This window comes from Lepidochelys kempii, chromosome 5 (genome assembly GCF_965140265.1).
Source record: "Lepidochelys kempii isolate rLepKem1 chromosome 5, rLepKem1.hap2, whole genome shotgun sequence".
NCBI classification, from domain to species: Eukaryota; Metazoa; Chordata; order Testudines; family Cheloniidae; genus Lepidochelys; species Lepidochelys kempii.
Window position 1 is genome coordinate 64,726,226 of NC_133260.1, and position 24,355 is coordinate 64,750,580.

At 41.0% G+C, this 24,355-nt stretch overlaps 1 protein-coding gene across 2 annotated transcripts in view; it reads left to right on the top strand.

Annotated features, from left to right (window-relative positions):
* Positions 1-8,448: 8,448 nt before the first annotated feature.
* The window catches only part of FAM174A (family with sequence similarity 174 member A), a 32,195-nt gene continuing 16,288 nt past the window's right edge, over positions 8,449-24,355 (top strand). The window contains exon 1 of one of the 2 annotated variants that reach the window (XM_073344592.1): positions 8,449-8,886. In XM_073344592.1, coding sequence (XP_073200693.1) covers positions 8,612-8,886 — 275 coding nt within the window. In that variant the 5' untranslated portion in view covers positions 8,449-8,611. The remainder of the gene's footprint in view (positions 8,887-24,355) is intronic. The other variant, XM_073344593.1, reaches the window with a different exon arrangement.

Here is a 24,355-nt window from a genome sequence, read left to right on the forward strand (position 1 = left end):
GACTTCATAGGGGTCCAGTTCCACAGACTGACAGGGCAGAGCCAAGAGTAGATGTCTTCCACATAATGCCCTCCGTATCTGATGGTATCTAAAAAGCACACAGTGAAGTTGTAGCTAAACTAGCAGAAATGGTGAAAAGAGCTAGAACATACAGCATTTCAGAGTTCCTAACTGTCTCGCTCTGAGTTATCACTTCATTTCCTGATGAAAGGCCCCCCTACCCAGACATCCTTGACAGACACATAATGATCTGCAATTTAATTTCTCAGTTCTTACAATTCCTCTCTAAGACCCTATTTTGCAGAATTGAAAAAAAAAATGCCTAATTTTGCTTTTCCCCAAAAGTAAAGAAAGTTCCATTAATTTTAATGGATAATTTAGCAGTCTCAAGGTCTTTTACTGGCACTCAAGATCTGTCACTCTTTGGAGTTAAGACATATTAAAGTGAAAGTTCTGTTTCCATTGTAGGCAAGATGCGTTCTACAATTTACACAGTGAAGGGAGGAATATAAACCCAGGACATTCCTTTCAAAAACTGTGTATGCTAGAATAATTGCTAAATGACATCATTTTGTTTACTGCTCATTTTCTTTCTTCAGCTCCCAAGCAATAAATCAGTATTTCTAACAAGCTTACAAACTTGGCTAACTTCATATTTAGCTCTCAAACCTACCTCCAACTTTCACACATTTCAGCTTTAAACCAGTTTTATCTCAACTCGGCAATGAAGGAATTTGCAATGTGTTTCAATGAGACATTAAAAATTTCACTTGTAAGTTTCTTAAATCTCATTCAAATATACTGTGACCATTTGTCAGCCCTGGATTCTCCAGATATCTGAATGTTAAAAATGTCAAGACTGTTCATTTCTGGGGAGGGCGGAGGGAATCAAACTGCAAAGATTTCATTAGCAATCAGTTTAACAGTTTTGCAATTATTATTTTTAATTATTAATCTAGTTTACTGTAACATTGCCAGATTTGTCATCTATAAGTTCAAGGAGCATTCCAGTTATTCAACACTGGTCCTGCTGGATCTTAAGTTGTATTGTTGCAGTTAGTGAAATAACTATGTTAGGCATCCTTATCCCCTGTCTAAGCTCCAGTGTTCTTGTTTGAATTCACAACTGCAATTCAGCTATACTTTAACTAACCACTTGAAAGGTGGTTATTAGTGCCTTAAACAGACTACCCTTCTGACACACAGAGAGGAATTTACTTACAAATTACAATTCTTACTTTTGTGAGACTTTAAATATGAGTTCTTCCCACCCAGTTATCATCTTTCTGCTACCTCACAGCTAGACGACATTACCTTTGGTGGTGTCACTCCATAAATTTAATAATGCTTCCAGACAGTGTATATGTGACAAAGAGGCCCATTTATGGCTCACTACTCTGTGTCTGAAACTCATGTCAGGCCTGATGTGCTCACTATACCTAGCACACTGATATATACCCAAAAGGTGGCATATAATATATTACTGGAAAACTGGTGATTCGCTGGTCATTAATATTATTGCATGAGGTATGTGTGGTGTGTGTACAAAGAATTATGGATATGTGTTAGAATTACGTTCTTAATATGTGTTTGATAAGCAAAGTGTAAGCCCAATCTGCCTTAGACAATGGAATGTGTATTTGTTTGTCTGGCAAGCTTGGTAGTCAGGCAGAAATAATGAAGGCACATTTACATAAGAGGTAAACAAAGCCATCAACCTACTGAGGGGGGAGATAGCCTCTTAACTACAAAGACTGGGGGTGAACCTCAAATGATAAGCAATTGAATCAACTACGTGTATACAATAGTACTGTATTATAAAAGTGTATCAAGTAAGGGCTTTTATGAAAGCTAATGACACAATGGTCATTAATATAATTTGAAAGGTATGTATTAACACTAAATAAGGAATTATGGCTAATCACTAATATTATGCTTTAAAGTCAGTGACCAAACAAAGGGAGATAAACAGTTCTCTCCAGACTGGAGGGAAGGCAGATATATTCTTTTCTCCCAGTGAAAATAAGCAAAGTGTGACCACAAACAGTGGAAACCCCATTTACATATGAATCAGCAGGGGGATGGGAAGTCCATGGGAGAGGAAGAACAGCATGAGATCATCTTGCATCTTGGGACCAAAACAGTGAGCTTGCTAAGATATAAGATGAGAGAAGCAGCCATCTTGGCATCCATCACTGGACAGACACAAGGGGCCAGAGCTCTTGCAAGTTGAGAAAGATGCGTCTTTTGATCAAGGGGGTGGAAGTCTCTGGGAACTGAATATAGGTGAGAAACATGCTTAGGCAAAGATCTTTCACCTAAGTAAACAAGGGAAACCAGAACCTTGTACTTCTGTAGAAGGTCCTGACTGAGAGAGTCAGCTGTGGCTGGAAAGAAAAAGATCAGTACGAAAGCTACCTTGAACAAGGTTGTGGCTTGTTAAGTCTTAGCCACTAGAAAGCATGTTTTACTTTTATTTGCTTGTAACCGTTTTGTCTTTGTCCTTTGTACTAGAACTCACTGAAAATCTCTCTTTTTGTTCTTAAAATTGTTTTGCTGTTAATCTAAATCAAGCCAATGCTGTGTTTGGACTGAAATTTTTGTTAACTCCAGTTAAGGTAGTAAGCTGTGCTTTTGTCTCTTTAAAGAAGCAATAAATCTTTTTACTTCTCTGAGTGTTCCAGAAGAAGGCTGTACACTTCAGGGCTGAGGGTTTTGGGGAAATTTAGGACGAGGAGTTTATTGGGATTGCCCTGAATATAGTAATTACAGCAGGTGAAGGTTGTGTTGCTGGCAGGCTGCTGCGGTCAGAGTGCTGAACCGGGGCTCCACAGCACACAGATGCTAAGGAAACTGCATCCTTCTCTGTGGGCTGTTGGTGTCTGGGCTGTGAGCCACCGCAGCAGAGCACTGTAACCCAGGGTTACAAGGCAGGCAGTAACACAACTTTTCACTGGTCTGAATTGCACCCCAAAATGTGACAGCATAATATTTAGAATCAGCAGGATAGATTTACTCAGACTGGCACGGTAAATTACATGTCTTGTCACCAGCACATGCCCTTGGGGGATTCACCCTGAGGAAAGACAGGCAGTATTTCCACCTTCTCTCCCTCAGGGTTTCTGTTTAGGAAAACATCTCAAAATTGTGGCTGCCAAAAAAGCCCCAGTGGACGAGATGTCTAAGATACATTAAAATAGCATATCCCCTGTCCTCCCTAGCTGTTTTTAAGTCTGTGTTGCACACTTCTGGGCCTCCCAAATGAGGAGAAAGTAGTGGCTGCTTTCTGTCACTGCAAATTCTCCACCTCAAAAGTCTTTCTGTCAATAGGGACCCTGCTAGAATCCACACCAACTCCCTGGCAATGAACCTGGGACAGTCATTTTGTATCTATACAAATAATATTAAATCATACTAGAGTACAATTAATAGGTTTAAATAGAAATGTAAATTTCCTTCCCCAATCCCTCCAGATCAAAATAATTAATTATAAATTTTATTTAAATTATCTTAATCCAATTAGATAATTTTAATCTATTTGGAAAACTAGTCATCTCAGCCTCTATAATACACAGTATAAACAATTTAATCAAGTGCTTCCCTTTACGTACTATTATCATCTTCACCTTTCTTAGGTTTTGCTTCACCCAATTATTCTTTACTCAGCCACTGGAATATATTGGAGATGCTGCTCAACATTTAATACAAAGGATAATTGGGTTTGCTTGCCATCAGCATGTTGCTGGCATAAACACATTTATACTCTAGCAGCTTGGTGTAGGTGTTAAATAAGAGAAGAGAGGGTTGAGCCTTTTGGAACTCTGGAGGCAAAGGGAGCAGTTCCCCATGATGACCCTCTAGAACAGTGGTGTGCAACCTGCGGCCTGTCAGGGTAATCTGCTAGTGAGCCACAAGACAGTTTGTTTACATTGACCGTCCGCAGGCATGGCCGCCTGCTGCTCCCAGTGGCCGCGGTTCACTATTCCCGTTGGGAGTTGCGGAAAGCGGCGCGGGCGGCCATGCCTGTGGATGGTCAATGTAAACAAACTGTCCCATGGCTCGCCATCAGATTGCCCTGACTGGCCGCAGGTTGCCCACCACTGCTCTAGAATCAATCTTCGATGAACGATCAAAGCCATTTTGGATTATTTCCATTAAACTCTGGTACAGCCTTATGTTATTGGAGAGCAGCATTCTACAAACAACTGAAAGGAATACTATGGAGTGATCCAATAATGTGAGTATAGTTGTATGATCCTTGGCCATAAAAGAGATAATCCACCAGCATGAGCTAGACAGTCTGTATGCCATATGTTACCTGAAACGTGCCTGAGAGAGATCTGTGACTGGGTTCCTGGAAGGGTCAGACTGAGAATGCCATTTTCAGGGCAGACTTCAGAAAATATGGCAAAAAATCCCCCTGGTGGTTTATTCTATAAGTAGATTCATCAAGCCAGTAACAAAAGAGCTTTTGCAGTACCATACTGGCTAACCAGAAGCCAAACACAGTCCCTTTTAGGCATTCTAGCCCTTGACTCCCAACCAGATAAACAGGTCTCAGACGGTTATTGAAAACCTAATTCACCATACATAATGTTCTACCAATCCCAGAGGATTAGACACTTACCCTCATATAGTATGTATTTCAGATCTTATCCAAAAACTATGCTGTCAGCCAATCCTTAGTAAACTAACTAAAGATTTATTAATAAAAGGGGAGAGTTTTAAATGGTTAGTAGATAATATACAACTATATATATGATTGCAAAGTCCTTATATCAGATTTGTAGCAATGATGGAATAGACTGCTGTCTTCTAAAGTTTCTCTGGTAACTTCCAAAAGATTGGAAGGTCCTCAGCCCAGAGTTCAAGACGCTCCTTTTAGTTGTAAATCCACAGTCCAGAGAATTAGAGCAAAAAGAGGCAAGATGGAAGGGTCTCAAAGGTCTTTTATATCCTTTGTCATGTGGATGGAAGTTTGCTGTCCCAAACAAAGCCCACAGCCCCTGTCTGTGGAAAATTACTGGCCCAAGATGGAGTCCAGGGTCACAAGAGTATATTACATGTCCTTACATGGTTTGCTGAATAACAGGGGGTGGCCATTGGCTCCTCGTTGTCTGAAGCATCCTCAGGAAGAGCTATCTGGGTGAGATGAGCTTTTTTCAACAGCCCATTGTGAGAGCTGAGAGTCCTTGATGGCCTATCGATACACAGCTGTCTAACCTTGATGTAATTGTATCTGGAGGGTGTCACCCAGAAACAAAACACAGGTTTAAGATACAAGCACACAGCCAATATTCATAACGTCAGATACAAAGATGATACATGTAAAACAGGATAACAGTACTTAGCAAATAAGGTTTCCATTGAAACTTTACATGACACACTTTGTATAAGATTTATGGTAATTGTATAACAGTGGTAACAGCAGTGATACAAATGGTCATATTTCTTGTACACAGGGTCACAGGGTCCAAGATTAGAGGTAATCAAAAATCAAAATTTATATCCTGTAGGAAATTCCAATATTTCTACATTTGTGTACATTTTAAAACCAGGACACAATGCTGAAATATTAATTTGGGTGGAATTAAAAGTTTCAAAAAATTTCAGTGATGCACTGCAGTCACGGACACCCATGATGCACTCTGGCAGTTCTGTCAGAGGGAGACCATAATGCCGCTGCAATGCATCATGGAAGATGTAGTCTGGCAAGGGAGTCCAGACAATAGGAGAAAATGGGTACAATGAGGCACCTGAACTACAGCTCCGGTCAGCTGCCCCAGCAATTCAGGCAGACAGTTTAATGTCAAATTGGTCTGAAAGTAAATGTTTCTCTTTGTCTGAACGAACCAAAATGTTTCAATATGGGACAACCTTAGCTGAAATTAAATTATTAGTTTCATTTTTCTCAACATAAAAAAACCTTGGAAAAATAAAAAAAAACACTAGAAAATATTGATTTTGTGGAAGCCACATGTTCTGTTGTGGAGAAAAAACAAACAAACAAACAAACAACCAAACACAGTAGCACCACAAAGATATTTGCAATTCCTGAAGCCTGCTGGATTTTAAATTATTTTGGCTCATAGTCTCCAAATTGTACTGTTAAAATAGAAATACATGTTCTTGCTCCTGTTTGACCAGAAAAATCCAGACTGACAACAACACTCTCCACTCCAGATTCTGGCACATTCAGGAAGCCCTAAAAATGTACAGAAGGAAATCAAAGCCACTAAATGAGACTGATTCATGAAATCTGTGGCTGTTGGGGAAAAAAAGTAGAGAGTCTATGAAAACCCTACTAATAGAGGTCCATCAGAAAGTACTCTATAGTTTTGTCAGGACTCAGAAAACTATTACTCATTGCCTAATTTCTCATTTCTGAAAAGTTAATTCTACCTTCACTTCTTGACTGCAAATATCTGGGATAGAGAGGCTGGAAATTTTCCATCAGTGTTTTTCCAACAGAAAATGGCTCTCTTGCAAAATCAAAATTGTAATTGCTGTATTGAGGTCTGTTTTTTTTCCAAAAGAACTGAAACAACTGCACTTCTTCAGTTAGGTGGTAGGATTTGGGAGACTGGGAAAAAGAAGTCGCTGGAACCAGCTTGTTTTTGCAATTCTGTACCTTTTGCAACAGGCATTTAAGGTCATTAGGATTTCGTACATTACTTTTTATTCAGATAGTAGAATTCAGAAGATTGAGATTAAAACCTGGCATGATCCAGCATGAGCTAGGTACCAGCTGGTAATTTTTTCCAATGCTATTGGACCAAAATTTGTCAGAGGTAGGGTTACTAGGCATCCGGTCGAGATTGCCAGGTGTCTGGTTGGTGGCACAGCGGGACTAAGGCAGGCTCCCTGCCTGTTCTGGCTCCACGTGGCTCCCAGAAGCGGCCAGCATGTCTGGTTCCTAGGTGCAGAGGTGGCCCCCACCCCGAGTACTGACTCCACAGCTCCCAGTGAGAGCTGCGGGAGTGGCACCTGCAGGCGTGCTCAGCACACAGAGCTCCCTGGCCCCTCTGCCTAGGAGCTGGATATGCTGGCTGCTTCCAGGAGCCACACGAGGTAAATGTTCCTCAGCTAGAGCCTGCACCCCGAACCTCCTCCCACACCTCAACCTCCTGTCCCAGGTCAGAACCACCTCCCACACCCTAACTCCCTCCCAGAGCCTGCACCCCAATCCCCTGAGCTCTCTCCCGCACCCAAACTCTCTCCTAGAACCTGCACCCCAACCCTCTGCCCCAGCCCTGAGTTCCCTCCTGGACTGAAACTGCCTCCCAGAGCCTGCACCCCACACCCCTCCCATGCTCTAACTCCCTGCCCTAGCCCTGAGCCCCCTCCTACACCCCAAACCTCCCAGCCCCACCCCAGAGCCCACCCCCCCTCCCACATCCCAACCCCCTGCCCTAGCTCAGAGCTCCCTCCTGCACCCCTCATTTCTGGCCCCACTCCAGAGCTCACACCCCCAGCAGGAGCCCTCACCCCATCCTGCACCCCAACTTCCTGCCAGGAGCCCCCTCTAGCACCCTGAACCCCTCATTTCTAGCCTCACCCTGGAGTCCACCCCCCCAACCAGAGCCCTCACACCCTCCTACACCTCAACCCAATGAAAGTGAGTGAGGGTGGGGGAGAATGAGCGATGGAAGGAGGAGGGATGGTGTGAGCAGGGGCGGATCCTCGGAAAGCAAAGCGGGGCCTCAGGAAAGGGGCAGGGCAAGATTGTTTGGTTTTATGCAATTAGAAAATTGGCAAACCCACCCTATTCACAGGGCACATTTTTCTTCGGAAGCAGGAAGATATTTATGACGAACTAGAAGCCGCTCTAATTGTTTTGTTTCTTTTCTTTACAGTGTGGGGGTTAGGGCCAAAAATTGCCAAGATCCAGCTTGCTCTAGGTGCCGGATCTATTTCACAGCCTCATGCACTGTCATACACTCAAGGTCTGGAATGCTTCGGGCGCAGTAGGAGGGGCTGATACACGTGGTCCCTGTTCCTGCCAGGAGCCTTGGAAGTGAGAGACAAAACCTGAATGGATCCAGATCTGGGCTGCAGCAGCGCTCGTGCTTTGGGAAGCCACGGGCTACGAGCGGGCGTGTACTTGCACTAGGATCAGCGAGGCTTGTTCCCTAGGTGGTGGATGGTGCAACTGGGGGAGGAGATGAGAGCCAAAGACAGCCAGGCAGGATCCAGGTACCTCCAGCTCTTGCCTTATCCCAGAGCACAGGGTCTGGGGTGGGTCACCCTATTGCAGCCCCCTTTTTGCTCACACTCTCGTCCCTGCGTCCGCGGAGTCCGGCATGGCGCCTGACTCCCGCCTGCAGTCCGCTTCTGCCCAGCGCCACGGCCAGCTGCAACCAGCCTGCCCAAGGCCCCACGCGCGCGCCCTGCCGCGCGCCCTCAGGCTTGAGCTGCAATCGCGCATGCGCCGACCCCAGTTTCGGCCTGGGGCGCCGCGCCTCGGTCACCTGATAGCAACAGCGGCGGCCCGGCCGGACGCGGAGCCGTGATGAGAATTTCCGCTTCCTCTGCCACAGGGCCCGGCCGCGCCTAGCCCGCGGCGGCTTCCGCGGGAGGCCGTGCCCGGGCCGGGCAGGGAAGGGGCGCGATGCCGCCGCCGCGCTGGCTCCTGGCCGGGCTGCGGCTGCTGCTGGGCGCGCTGTGCGTGGAGGCTGCCGCGGCGATCAGCGAGACCCGCTCGACGCTCCCGCAAGGCGGCACGCCCGGGGAGGCGACGCGGAGCAGCAATGGCAGCAGCAGCAGCAGCAGCCTGGCCGTGTCCGCCCCGCCCGAGCGCAACCAGCCCATGACCCAGCGCGCCCTGGCGGTGCTCGTGGTGGCCAGCGCCGCCCTCATCGTCTACTTCGTGATCCGGACCGTGCGGTGAGGGGCCGGGCGCGGGGGTGTAACTGGGCCCTGTCGGGTTCTGGGCCTGGCCGGGCGCGGGGCTCCGCGCTTCCCCGGCAGTGTCCCGCCTCCGGGCCCGGGTGCGAGGGTTTCTCGCTGCACACGCCGGGGTGGGGTAGTGTGTGTGTGTGTGTGTGTGTGGGGGGGGGGGGGTTGCTAATGAGCGCTCAGGTGAGGGGTTATGGAGCCAAACACGGCGTGCCCAGCAGCACACCCTGTCCCGGGGGCATCCCGCGGGGTATGACGCGGGCCCCTCGCGCTGTGCGTGCTGTGCAGGAGAAACTGCTCTGGCATTAGCCTTGCACGCCCATGGGCCCACCACCTTCGGGTCCTTAGCTGCTTTGCCGCCTTACTGATGGCAGATACTTTGGGCAGCGCTTTCTAGGGAGGACCAGTCCTTTACCATCTCCCTTGTACTGAATGTCACAGGTCAAGTACCAATCTAATATGTTGACTGCATAGTTATAGATGCCTAAACATAAATACAATGTCAAGTATTAATCCCCAAGCACGGGTGTCACATTTTACACCCATTCAGAGTCTTGCTGTAAGAATACTTGTTGTTTTGACCACGTTAACCCCTCTGTGCGTATCTACTCAAGCATGTGTCTACTTGTCTTCACTTTTAATGTCCCTGTGTAGAAACATTGATTTAAAAGTCCTCTATGGCTTATTCTTGACTTGCCTTTTGAGACTTGGGGCTGGTCTACCCTACCACTTAAGTCAATATAACTTACATCACTCAGGGATGTGAAAAAGACAAGTTACAGCGACCTAAGCACCCTGGCACTATATCAGTAGGAGATGCTCTCCTGCTGACATAGCTTCTACCTCTCGTGGAGGTGGAGTGATTGTGCCAAGGGGAGAACGCTCTCCTGTTGGCATAGAGTGTCTTCACCAAACACGCTACAGTGGCGCAGCTGCATTGGTGCAGCTGCAGGGTGGATTTGATTTAAAATCATGATTTAAATCACTTGTTAGGAAGACTCGATTTAATCATGGATTTCTACATAAAAGTGCATTCTTGTTGGTTGTTATAACCTTAATACATATTCTTCACAACTCAGAGATAGATATAGGTTTCATTTTTAGAAGGTACAAACTATACATTTTTAAACAGTGATTTATTTTGAAAACTTTTCAGATTATATTTACAGCTATATCAGAAAATGAATGATTGTTTGGTTATTTCATTTACCAAAGGTAATTGAAGCAGATGTTTATGAAGTCATTGGAAGGTGAGCTATCTCCAACAGGTTAATCATTAATATTTGGAGGATTTTCTTGCCATGCTGTATTAGGAGAACATCACCAGACAGACATTTAAATTGTTTTATTTAACTAAAACAACAATGGTTATGTATTCGAGAATTTTTTCTTCAGTGACAAACATATTATTTTAACAAAACAAGCATATATCCTTCTGTCATAACTATAAAGGGAAGAGTAAACACCTTTAAATCCCTCCTGGCCAGAGGAAAAACCCTTTCACCTGTAAAAGGTTAAGAAGCTAAGACAACCTCGCTGGCACCTGACCAAAATGACCAAAGAGGAGACTAGATACTTACAAAGCTGGGGGGGGGAAGGGGAGCGGAAGGGTTCTCTCTGTCTGTGTGTTGCTTTTGCTGGGACCAGAGCAGGAATGCAGGTCAGAACTCCTGTAAAGGGTTAATAAGCAATCTACTTAGATATGCGTTAGATTCTGTTTTGTTTAAATGGCTGATCAAATAAGTTGTGCTGAATGGAATGTATATTCCTGTTTTTGTGTCTTTTTGGAACTTAAGGTTTTGCCTAGAGGGATTCTCTATGTTTTGAATCTGATTACCCTGTAAGGTATTTACCATCCTGATTTTCCAGAGGTGATTCTTTTACTTTTTCTTTAATTAAAATTCTTCTTTTAAGAACCTGATTGCTTTTTCCTTGTTCTTAAGATCCAAGGGTTTGGGTCTGTGTTCACCTATGCAAATTGGTGAGGATTTTTATCAAGCCTTCCCCAGGAAAGGGGGTGTAGGGCTTGGAGAGATTGTGGGGGAAAGACATGTCCAAGTGGGCTCTTTGCGTGTTATATTTTGTTAGATGCTTGGTGGTGGCAGCAATAAGGTCCAGGGACAAAAGGTAAAATAATTTGTACCTTAGGGAAGTTTTGACCTAAGCTGGTAAAAATAAGCTAAGGGGTTTTTTCATGCAGGTCCCCACGTCTGTACCCTAAAGTTCAGAGTGGGGAAGGAACCTTGACACCTTCGCTTCTTACATTTATCTCCAGACTTCTCCTTGTCCGGATCTGTTCTGCCTCCAACAATCTTCTATTCCTTGAACTTTTTGAAACTTTGCACTTTTAGAGAGAGGTAAGGGATTGACTCTGTGTACACAAATTTGCAAAGGGACAGTAGGGTTGAGGTCTGTTATTTCTCACCTCTAGATATTATTTATTTTAAAACATTTTTGCTGTTAATAAGCATATTCCCTTTGGAGAGACAAATCCACAATTTGAGAACTGCAAAACTAAGCATCTCTGATGGTATCTTCTAGACTGAGCACTGAGTCCTATTGGGTAGATAGAAAGATTAACCTAAATAATCTATACAGAAGCCCCTGGAACTCCATAAGATTGGGTCCCTAATCCATGAACTATTGGAACTCATTTACAAAACTTTTCTTAAACGTTACATGATGTCTCATACTATTAAAATTTATAATCCCTATTCCATGATGAGATATCTTTGAGTTATAATATAACTTAATTAAAACTATCTTTAGGTAAGTTTTTTCCTCAAAAAGCATTTTATCAAAAAAATTATGGATTTTTATCCACCCTGTGCAGCTGCACCAATGTAGCGCTGTAGTGTAGACTTGCCTTTGTATGCCAGTAATGCTGCTCTTCATTGCTAACTTGTCATTATTTTTCAGACTCTTTTTACATTAAATTAAAGATGATCTGTATCCTAAAACCAGACACGGTAGTTAACCATTAGAACAATTTACCAAGGGTTCTATTAGATTCTCTATCATTGGCAGTTTTTAAATCAAGATTGGATTTTTTTTTTTTTCCTGAAAGATATGCTGTAGTTCAAATAGGAATTATTTTAGGGAAGCTCTATGGCCTGTGTTTGGTAGGAGATAATCACAGGGGTCCCTTCTGACTTTAGAATCTATTAATCTAAATCAGAAAAATGACCAAGTTTAGTCCTGGAGCAACACCTTTTTACTCTATTTTGCGAGTTCAGCATATTTATTTAAAATAGGGTTACCAGTTTTCGTTCAAGATAACGTGTGCATATGAGAGACAGAGATACATAAATACAGTCTGATATGTTTAATAGATTCCAAGGCTGGAAAGGGCCATTATGATCATCTAGTCTTACCTCCTGTATAGCACAGGCAATAGAACTTCCCCCAGATTATTGCTAGAGTGTATCTTTTACACAGACATCCAATCCTGATTTTAAAATTGCCAGTGATGAAGAATCCACCACTCTTGAGAAATTGTTCCAGTGGTTAATTACTTTCACAGTTAAAAATGTAAGCCTTATTTCCAGTCTGAATTTGTCTAGCTTCAACTTCCAGCCATTGGATCATGTTATATCAAGGGTCGGCAACCTTTCAGAGGTGGTGTGCCAAGTCTTCATTTATTCACTCTAATTTAAGGTTTTGCGTGCCAGTAATTCATTTTAACATTTTTAGAAGGTCTCTCTCCAAGTCTGTTATATAACACAGTAATAGTTTAATGTAAAGTAAATAAGGTTTTTAAAATGTTTAAGAAGCTTCATTTAAAATTAAATTAAAATTCAGATCTTATCAGTTGAGTGTGATCCTTGCCCTTGCTTTTCCTTGCTGAGTTTTCCAATGTTTGGCAAGTATTTGGATACTTTAAGCTTCACACAGGCTTCTGAATGATCAGTTGTTAACCAGCTCAGAGAGGGACAGGACAGATTTCATGTGTGAAAATACCTGTTCATTGCAGGAATGTGGATCCAAATATGGAAAGCATTGCAAACGCAATTTTCTTCAAACAGTTAAATTTCACTGGCAAGGATGTCAGCAGGTCAGAATAGAGGCCCAATGAGCTCTCTCGGTAGCTTCAAGTGCACTCCGCAGATCTCCAAACTTTGCTGTCCACAATTCTGAGCTTTTTAACTGAGTGAACTGCATTTTGAAATCTTCAACACCCATCCACTGAAATACAGACAAATCCAAGTCGCTTTCATTGAACTTTTCAGGTTTAACTAGAAAAGAAAGCATTGGGCCAGAGTGCTGAAAATCTTGAAATCTGTCAGAAGATTCTGATTCCAGTTCTTGCATGTACATTCCAATCTCATTGACACTGACAGTGGAACGTGTCGATAGCTCTTTTATGTGTTAAAAGTAGCGGAAAGTCAAAGTTCGAATATCCCAAGGAAAAAACTGCTAGGTTTACAACAAATACCTTCCAGACTTCAAAAAGATCTAGAACCGTTTGTCCTGAACCCTGGAGACAGAGGTGGAGTTTGTTTAGGTGAGTGGTGATGTCAGTTAGAAACATGAGCTTACGCAGCCATTTGTCAGCATCCAGTTCAGGGTAGTTTTGTCCTTTTTCTGACAAAAGGGCCTTGATTGCATCAAAACAGTTTAATAAAGTGCACCAGAACCGTGCCACGACTTAGCCACCGAATGTTGCTGTGAAGTAAAGTGTCGTTATAAGCACTGTCCATCTCTTCTAGCAGTGCTTGAAACCATGAGTCAAAGCAGATAGAGCAACAGGGAAATTCACACTTTGCACCACTGTATTAATCACATTATTAAGCTCTGAATTAGAAATTTTAGCACACAGGTTTTCTTGATGGATGATAAGTGAAATTTGACTGCCGGGCAGCCAATTTGATCTCCAAGTAACTTCACAAACCCCTTCTGTTTTCCGACCATGGCAGAAGCACCATCTGTTGTCTCACAAAATATTTTTCTGATGTGAATTCCTCCTTCTTCAAAATGGCTTACAAAACTTTCCATTATATCTTCCCCCTTTGTTGCGCCATGCAGGGGTTTTAGGCAATGAAGTTCCTCTTGGATTTCATTGGAAGCACAATATCTTGCAAAAGCTGTCAAACGTGGAACGTCGATATATCCATGCTCTCATCAACTGCAACGCTCAACACTGCTGTGTCTTTTAATGCAGTCGTCTGCTTTTCGTTAATGTTTTCTTCCATTTCACTTACATGTCTCTCAACTGGTCTGGCAGAGACTGGCAGTTCTTTTATTCTAGATACGATCGTATCTTTATTTGGCAAATCATTGAACAAAACCTCAGAACTGCTGAAAAAAACTTTTTATATATATTCCCCATCTGTAAACGGCTTTCCGTTTTTTGCAATGCCCTGTGCAATCTTGTAACTTCTTTCTGTGGCTTGATTTTTACTTACACTTAAGCATTTAAAAACACTGCTTTGCTTCTCATATCCTGCTACTGCCTTTTTAATTCAGTCTTGTCTGCTTCATCAAGAAAGGTTTTCTTGTGCTTCGTTTCAAAATGTCAAACACTTGATGTGTGGCAAACAACATTTTCACAACAGAAAGCACAAACAGCACGGTCCTTCTTTTGAATAAATCCAGATGTCTCTGTCCAAGAAGGCTGAAATAAATAGACATCTAACTTTGCTTTCTTAGGAGCTGACATTTTGTCAAATGTACCTCTCGGGGGGGGGATTGCGACAGACAGCACGCACGACGTCAAATGCAGTGTGCTGTTCCACGTGGCGTGATAGTGATGTAAGCAGCAAATCAGGACTTAAAAATATCCCAGTGGCGCTGGAACAAGTTTTAAGGTTCTTGCCACTGTCTGCACCCCTCACAACCCCAGGGGGTGGCTGCAGAGCCCTGGGCCGAGGCCAGGAGCAGAGCCCTGGGCCGGCAGCCGGGACCCCAGGCTGGCAGCAGAGCCCTCTGGGATCCGGGGCCAGCAGTGGGCTGAATGGGGCTGGCGGCCGGGACCCAGGCAGTGTGAGTGCCACTGAAAATCAGCTTGCGTGTCGCCTTTGGCACGCTTGCCATAGGTTGCCTACCCCTGTGTTATATCTTTCTCTGCTAGACTGAAGAACCCATAATTAAATATTTATTTCTGTTTAATGCCTTTGGTTTGTCCTATGTCACCAAAGAGTGAGTCTTGCATAGATGATCCAGTGCAGAGCTGCACTGTGTGATTTGCAGTCTTTAACTTGCTAAATGTCTTAAAGATTCAACATATACCAAGTTGATTCACTTTTGTGATAGATTGATCATTGTTCATTAAAAGATGTAAGCTTCAAAGTTAATATTTGAGCCCTTCAGCAGTATGCTAACCAGTATATTACATTATATAACATCTCTTCTAAAAAGGAATATTATCTCTTTTTGATAAGATCCAGAACACTCAGGTACATTAAGGAGTGACCTAATTACTTAAGTAGTCCTAAAGCTTTCTTTCAACTGTAGTCTGGCACAATTGGCATTTTGCACCTTGGACTGTATTCTCTGACATTAGTTTTCCCTATCCGCTCTTTTTGATATCCTGGAGTCCATGCTGATTTTCCTCTCATTTAATAAAATAGTAATGGTAGCAAGCATATATGCTTGCATATTTTCCACATATGCACTTATCACTTGTTTGGAAAGCTTGGAGATACATGGAGAATGAAAGCACTATATAGTGTGAAACTTTCTTTTTAAAACCAGTTACTTTTATATATTTGCAGAAATATTACAGGGATGGTTATTGTTTTGTTTTGGGGGAGAGACATATTTTCATGCACCAAGTACCATCAAGCTTCAGATCTGATTCTTTAAGGGGACCTGTCAATTTTAAATTGACTTCACTCTGAAAGTTTCTCATCTACTCTTATTACAAGTAATTCTTGTTATTGGGGTATTTAGTGCAATGGATTAGGTACACCACATGTCTTGAAAGGTATGTTTGGCTGGGTATTAATCATCATAGCAGTGGTGGTATGTCTGCAAGTTTTGTGTCTGTTGTTCTGGCAACGTCTAGTGCTGCTTTGAGTTTGTGTGTCTTGGTCTGTGGGAAACTTGCTTCTGTTAATGAATATGCAGAAGTTGGGGGGTGTTTGGAGGCCAGAAGAGGGAGTTTGGGAAAGATTTCTTTCAGGATGTGGCCCCTGTCAAGCACAGATTGTAATTGTTTAATGATACCCCATATGGTTTCCACCATAAGGTGTTTGATAACTAGTGGTGTGCAATTGCAGTTTTTTTCCTTAATGAAGCAGTTCTTTTGATACAGGTACCGATACAGCTGCGCCCTGCAGCGCATTAGGTGAAGATGCTCTATGCCGACGGGAGAGAGAACTCTCCTATGGGCATAAAAAACCCACCTCTGCAAGCGGCATAAGTGATGTTGGCAGGAGACGCTCTCACATGAATGCTAATGTCAGTTTAATTTATGTTGCTCAGAGAGGGTGTGAATATTCCACCCAAGTGACAAATTTTGCCAACACAAACTGTAGTGTAGACATAGCCTCAAAGACACTGGTTTTATGGCTTAGTTAGAACAATCTATAACCCACTAACCCTCCTTTGCCCTAGAACTGCAAAGATGTTAACTGCCCACTTCAGCTTGTATGGTCTTTTATAACATGTTAATTCCTTATACTAAACAATCTGTTCCACCCTGTATTAGGTGTGACACTGAGTATCTTTTCAGACCTGAAGAAGAATTCTGTGTAAACCCAAAAGCTTGTCTCTTTCACCAGCAGAATGTTGCATGTCTGAGTTAGTGACAACTCAAGATTGTTGAAAAATAGTCTTGATTGGAATTATTTAATCAATGATTATCAGTCAGAGATTAGTACAGCACTATATAGAATACAGAATGAAAAGATACATTACCACTCTGTTGTCAGATCTAAGGTGTCTCTGTCTCTCTCTCTTCTTCACTGTATCTGGAGGGATGTGCAGTTTCATTCCCCAACTAACTTCTCCTACCAGTTTCGTCATACAGGGTTTTTGCCAAAGAAATATATGTTCTGATGTCATTTCTATACACTCTCGGTTTACCTGATTTATATGTGAAGGCATAATTATTTTACAGCTGAGAGGCCCAACAATTCAAGATAGTATCTCTCAGTGGGTCCTTCTTATCCCATGATCATTCTTCTGTTTTGATTCCCCAACACAAAACATCTGCTGTAACAATCATCCCTTATTAGTTTTCCAAGCCTTTATATATGCTTATGTAAGGCTATATTTTAACAACGGGGAGAGGGTTTGCTAGAATATCTGGAGTTTTATAGACCTGAAGATGCTATGAATTATTAAATACAGCCTAACGCATAAAATTCCTGAGTAGGGTTACTTGTCGGTCAGTGTTCTGGGCCTTAGAATTCCACTTAGTCTTAGTTAATATTATAAAGATTCTGAAGAATAGTTGATAGATAAATGAATCAAATATACAGAACGAAAGGACTAGAAGGATTAATATTTACTAATAAAAAGAAAAGGAGTACTTGTGGCACCTTAGAGACTAACAAATTTATTTGAGCATAAGCTTTCGTGAGCTACAGTTCACTTCATCAGATGCATCTAAGGTGCCACAAGTACTCCTTTTCTTTTTGCGAATACAGACTAACACGGCTGCTACTCTGAAACCTATTTACTAATAGATAATAGCAAGAAGTTGGTCCAATAAAAGGTCATACCTCTCCCACCTTGCCTCTAATATCCTTGTACCAACCAGCAAGTCATGTATTTTAAATAAATCCTTCTTCCATAAGAGAAAAAATGAAAGTGCAAAACTGGTTTTGGACAACCCAGAAGGATCATAATGCTGCCTTAAACCAAATACATACACTTCTGTTGACCTTAGTGTAAAATCAGCCATTGAAAAAGGCAATATACAATTCTTCCAACCCCTTCTTGAGCTAAGATGGTCTTCACCTACCTGTATAGGCTCTTATAATAGAGCCCATCACCATAGCACCTTGAACAATGCATGTGGACAATTCATGCATTGTATCCAACCGAAAAATAACTTCAAAAAGCAAAGGCTTTATAAGTGGAAACAAAGTTAGATTACAGAATAGATGTTCACTGTCCTAATGTGGGTAAAAGTTTCTTAATGTTATGCACTGCATGTTCTGTCACGTATGAATAAAACTGGCACATGAGTGATAGTTTTATATTACAGCCTCACTTTTTAATGCTGAATTTAAGAAACCTTCTTTCATCACTTCTGGTAAACAAATTTCTAAACCAACATCTTGCAGATCATGCTGTAGAATAAATGCACATGCTAGCAAAGATGAAGGGTTTCAAGGTCAAAGTTACATGTGTAGCATGAAAACTACGTAACACTGGCGCTCCTGGCAGAATAGATGGCTCTTGGAGTGGTAGAGGATATACGTGATTTCATGTCAAGGTTGCAGGTTTAAATTTGACCTACTTTGGTAGTGAACAATCATTATCTTCTGAAGTATGATTGGCTAGCCTACAGCATATGAAATAAGGGTCAAATTCGTGGTGAATATTGGTCCATTTCCAGTTCCCTTAGTGAAAAGGACTGACAGATTACCTTTCACTCCCAGAGAATCTTTCATGACAGGAGCTAGCCATTGTATTGGTGCCCGTATTGTCATTGCCCATAATTCAAGAACTTTAGCCTTCATTATAGTCAGTTTTGCACCAGTCGTGATCAAGGACATTCACTTTTAAGAGATTTTAAGAAGCCAATGTACACAATTATGTGTTATCAATTCATCAGATGGAGGAATGTGCAGATCAGTATCTAAGGAACGAAGATCTGTTTCCAAGCAAATCTCCACTTGCAAAACTGAACCAATAGAAACTCTTGCCATGATTTTTTATTATTATTATTATTAAATAAACCTTCCCCTGCAGTTTGTGCTCCAAAAAAAAATTGCATGACTACACTAAGAACCTCCAAGCTAAAGACTGGAATCTGACTGGGCTAATTTCATTTTTTTAGATTAGAAAAATTCAAAAGTAAACAGCATGAACAGTGGAAAGAAAATTGTATTTTAAAGATTCTATCTTTGGTTATCCAAGACTCTGCTTTTGGTATAAAGAATCTCTTTTCTGAAGAATATCACTCTTTATCCATGGATGTTTAGAGGGATATTGTTAGATTGATATCTGGAAATTTGCCAAACTGTTACAGTGGTTAATATATCACTCGGAGCAAATTAAACAAATAGATTGATAGATTTACAGGGCCCAATATTACAAGTCCTTACTTATGAGAGTAACCTCATTGAGCTGAATAGGATTATTTCACGTGAATAAAGGCAATTTGTGGATTAGGCTCCAATGCTGTAAACAGACACATGCTTAACCTTAAGCATGTGCATAATCAGTCTGATTTTGTTAGTTAAGTATGTGTGTGTTTCAGGGTGAATAAAAATCAATGTCTTTTATTTATTTAAATAGGGTTTTTTTTTTTATAGTGTTTTTTGAGGAAAAAACCTAAGATACATTATAGCTGAAAGATATCTCATCATGGAATAGGGATTATAAATTCTAATAGTATGAGACATCATGTAATGTTCAAGAAAAGTTTTGTAAATGAGTTTCAGTAGTTCATGGATTAGGGACCCAATTTTATGGAGTTCCAGGGGCTTCTGTATAGATTATTTAGGTTAATCTTTCTATCTACCCAATAGGACTCAGTGCTCAGTCTAGAAGATACCATCAGAGATGCTTACTTTTGCAGTTCTCAAATTGTGATTTGTCCCTCCAGAGGTAATATACTTGTTAACAGCAAAAATGTTTTAAAATAAATAATATCTAGAGGTAAGAAATAACAGACCTCAACCCTACCATCCTTCTGCACATTTGTGTACACAGAGTCAATCCCTTACCTCTCTCTAAAAGTGCAAAGTTTCAAAAAGTTCAAGGAATAGAAGATTGTTGGGGGCAGAATAGATCTGGACAAGGAGAAGAAGTCTGGAGAAAAATGTGAGAAGGGAGGGACAGGCAGTAGAAACCAAAGTGAAACTGTTTGCGCAGCATATTCCAGAAGTCTTGAGGTCTTTCTGAGTGTAGCCTTCATTGATTTGAGATCTACCAAACCATTCTCTCACTAGAAGGGAAAACCTATAATGGCAGCGGGCCCTAAAAGAGACCGCCCAGTTTGGGAATAAGAACCATTCAAGAAATATATGTTTGATGATGATGTTTTAAAGAAAGTCACACCAGTGAACTGATGGAAGTCACTTAAGCGCTGGGATTCAGACACTGTTGAAGTCATGATCTCACTTTTAACAGCAGTAGCTTCTTCTGCTGGTGCAGAAAGAATATTTTCTTCCTTTGGACTAATTCATTCCAAACTGAGAAATCGTTTGGGACCTTAAAAAGCAGGAAAGCTTGTTTTTCTTTTCCAGATTATGAACAAACAGGAAAATGAAGGTGAAGACGACTGATTTAGCTGCAGAAGCCAATATTTTAAGTTTCTTGTATTGACCTGGCTGACTGTAGTAGATTTAATATTTTTTAATATTTCATTTAACTATTGTAGTTAAACAATTTTATCAAAATCAAACCTGATTTTAAAAAACTTGAATTTAACTAAATTCAAAAATGTATATGCTTGTTTTGTTAAAATGTTATATGTTTGCTGTTGAAGAAAAAAATCCAGAATACACACGTTGTTTAAAAAAAACAATTTTAATATCTGTCTGGTGATGTTCTCCTCCTAATACAGAATGGCAAGAAAATCCTCCGAATATTAATGATTAACCTGTTCAATTGGAAATAGTTCAACTCCCAATGACTTCATAAACATCTGCTTCAATTACCTTTGGTAAATGAAATAATCAAACAATTATTCATTTTCTGATTTAGCTATAAAACTAATCTGATAAGTTTTCAGAATAAATTACTGTTTAAAAATGTATAGTGTGTACCTTCTAAAAATGAAACGTGCATCTGTTTCTGAGTTGTGAAGAATATGTATTAGGGTTATAACAACCAACAAGAATGCACTTTTACGTAGAAATCCGTGATTAAATTGAGTCATCCTGACTAGTGATTTAAATCAAATCCACCTTGGTGCGTTTGCAGGACTGAGGCCTTATGTGCCATTTTGGAATGCAAGCTTGAGCATTTTCCCCTTGGATCCATTAAAGTAAGTGGGATTGAGGGCCCCTGGCATCTCATTCACTTGAGTGTATAATAAGTAGAGTTGTGCGAATAATCACTGAGGTGAGGAAGGGGAATTTGGTGGGGTTTTTGTTTGTTTCGTGGTTGTTTTTTTGGTGTGTGTGTTGCTGTTTGTTTTTCTTTTGACCAGCAAACCAAAAACAAACAAAAATCATCTTGCATTGACCTAAAATGATTTTTTTGTTTTGTTTTTCTGTGCAAGAAAAAACATGGAAGAAAATTAGGTTTTGGTCAAATGACAAGTTTTATTTTCCACTATTTTTAACTGTTTTTTTTATTTTTTAATTAAGAGCAAAGCAAATTTTGGAAATGTCATTCACAAAACTGGTGTTGGTGTTGCTGCAGTTATACCCCATAGCCTTGTAGTTAGAGGACTCACCTGGGATGTGGGGGACTTGCATTCAAGTCCCCATTCCTCCTGATGCACAACAAATTTTTCAGCTTGGGTCTCCCACATTGCAGGTGAATGCAATAACCGGTAGACTCTAGGGTATTCTGGGGTGGAGCTCTCTATTCAAGCTGTTCCACTTATTGTAAATACTCATACAGAATGACTCTGTATTAGCCTGGTGGTTAGAGTACTCATCCTGGGGGGTAGAGGGTTGGTCACCTTGGTTTCAGTCTCTGCTCCATTGAATATTTTATTATTTATCCAACATGGCATAGCTTCAACCAGACAGATTATGACCCACCCCCAAATACACTATAGTTCAGTTGTTAGGGTCATTACCTGCAATGTGGGAGACCCAAGTTCAAAATTTTGTTGTGAATCAGGAAGAATGGGGACTTGAACCGAAGTTTCCTGTATTGCAGGTAGCTAATCCTGGTGCTATAAGGAATATAGAGGTGGCAATGCCTCCACCTTCTTTGATGGTTTTGTGAATATCACCTAACTTGCCTTGTGACTCTCTAGGCTGGAAAAGAAAACTGGCTGGTACTATTCAGTGAATTTGAGTCACATTCATGAATACTTTTGGTCAACCTGAAACTTCATTTTTCCACAGATAAACTATTAATCTTAAAAAATTCACTCAGCTCTAATAAATAAAATGGTATCTTCCACCAGCTCTTGATATGTTTGGAGTTTTTCAATAAAACACTTCAGTTTGCAAGCATTTGATGAAGTTTAATAAAGGCTGCCTAGTCAAGGCTGCTTAACTGCTTCAAAGTACTGTCTGTGAGGTAATGAAAGATAATTTGACTTATTAGTCTTTTTACCCTCTATTGGTGACTCATTGTGAAAGTGGACTTGATCTGCAAAAGATACGATGCCTGATTTAAAAAATAAAAATGTTCTTCCAAACAATAGCTGCCAAGAGTAAACTCACCAGTACCCCTCTTGCCATTCTGATTAAAGCTAGTTTTATGGTAATTGAATGTACAACAGCAAACGTGCCCTTAAGTCCTATTAAAAAAAAATGCATTGCTGTTAATCTTGAATAGTGTGTGTCCACTTCTATGTGTAGATTCTAGTTTGCTCTTCTCTAGATCTGAGAGCTTATTATGGGTCATTATTATTCACTGCAGTGAGGGTTGTGTTTGGATCATAAATACAAATTACTGAAAATAGTGAAGTGCTGTAAAAGATGGTACAGTAAAAATGTAACATTGAGAGGGATTTTATTCTTAATTTATTAATTTTGATTGTAACCTCCTCATATTACTCTTTTAAACAATTCCAGAAACATGGAATTCATGCAATACAAGTGAACCACCTCATTGTAGGGACCAGACTACTCTTCTTATTCCATCATCAGACCCATGGTTAACCTTGCTTCCTCTGAGGGTGATGCTTTTGAGAATGCCCTTTAAAGATGGAGTCTCTTTTTTCTGAGAGCTGCTCTACCATCACTAGCAATTCTGGCAACAGTACATAGGTTGTAATGCTTGTTCCTGTAACAGAAACAGACCTCCAAAGTGAAGGAATGATGCTATATATTGTAGATTCATGGATGGTAAAATTGCTTATTATGCCTTTCAGCATTTCCATCCAAAAAGATAGTCGTCATATTCCTGAAAGGCTTCCGCTCTAGCACTGTTTATAGTCCTTTGTTTCTTCTGACTACCATTATTAGACTGAAACTTATTCTTTTGCTGTCCTTTGTGTAGTAGGGAGCTGTCTAGATTTGTGTTTGTTTTTTTACTGGCTGTTTGGCTAGAGTAAAAATGATAGATGGTGAGTGGCAACATATTCCTGCAAAGTAATTAAATATCAGTTTGTTGTGGTCATAGCTTGATAAGTCGTTCGTTAATTATGGTAGTGGTTTTGGGGATGCAGAAAATGCATCCATGCCAAGGTTCTCAAGGTCTGACCAAACCAGTTTTAATTCTCAGTCTCCTCTGCTTGATCCATTTTTTTTTTATTTTATTTTTTTTCCTTTTATAACCCCAAAACTTCCTATTAATCCTCTCTGGAATTCCTGAGAACTGAGGCATTGTCTACACAGGAGGGTTCTGCACCAATGTAAAAAGTGTCTGACTTGCATTGGTGCTGCATTCTCTGGCTGGAAGCCAAGGTAAACCATATCATTGCAGTGAATATACATTAGGGGCTCACTTTTCCTGCTACATTGGTGTAACTACACAGATGCCACACTCTCCTTCACTGCTGTAGACCTGAAAACACACTTTTTCCCCCTCCCACACACATTTTCCCCAATGGCCTTCTCCAAAGTCTCTCCAAACATCTTCCTTCTGGCATTTTAGCTACAGCAATATTTGCCAAAATTACAGTAAAATATAATTGGTTTGTTTAATGTCTGTCTGCTGTAGATCTCAAACTACTTTATGCTGGTGGATAGGTATAACTGTCCTTGTTACAGGTGAGGGAACTGAGGCCTGAAGTCACAGCAGGTCAGTGGCAGAGTCAGGAATAATAGAACCCAGGTGACCTGACTTTCATTCCAGTTCCCTACCAACTTAGTTATATTATCTATTTTGACTTTTTTGATTTATACACAAGAAGACTAAAAGAGCACCTATGTATGGCTGTAGGTGGCTTTTGACGGTATTTAGAATTACAAATGTTGTAACTTGCATGTCCCTGAGTTACTTCCCTAATAATCTGGAAAATAAACTTTTTGATTCAACCCTCACACTTTAACTAAAAGCCTGTCTTAGAAGATGACTTCCTCGGTGTTACCAAGTTTGTTTGCCATTTTTCATAAGCTTTTCTGAAGAGAGGCGTGGTAGACCCTTAATTCAGGGATAAGCTATGGAAGGTGTAATATCTACATATTCTTAGCCAAATTTTAAAGTGTCTGGTTTTTATTTAAAAAAAGAAAATCCCACTCAGTAGTGGTGAAGAGAC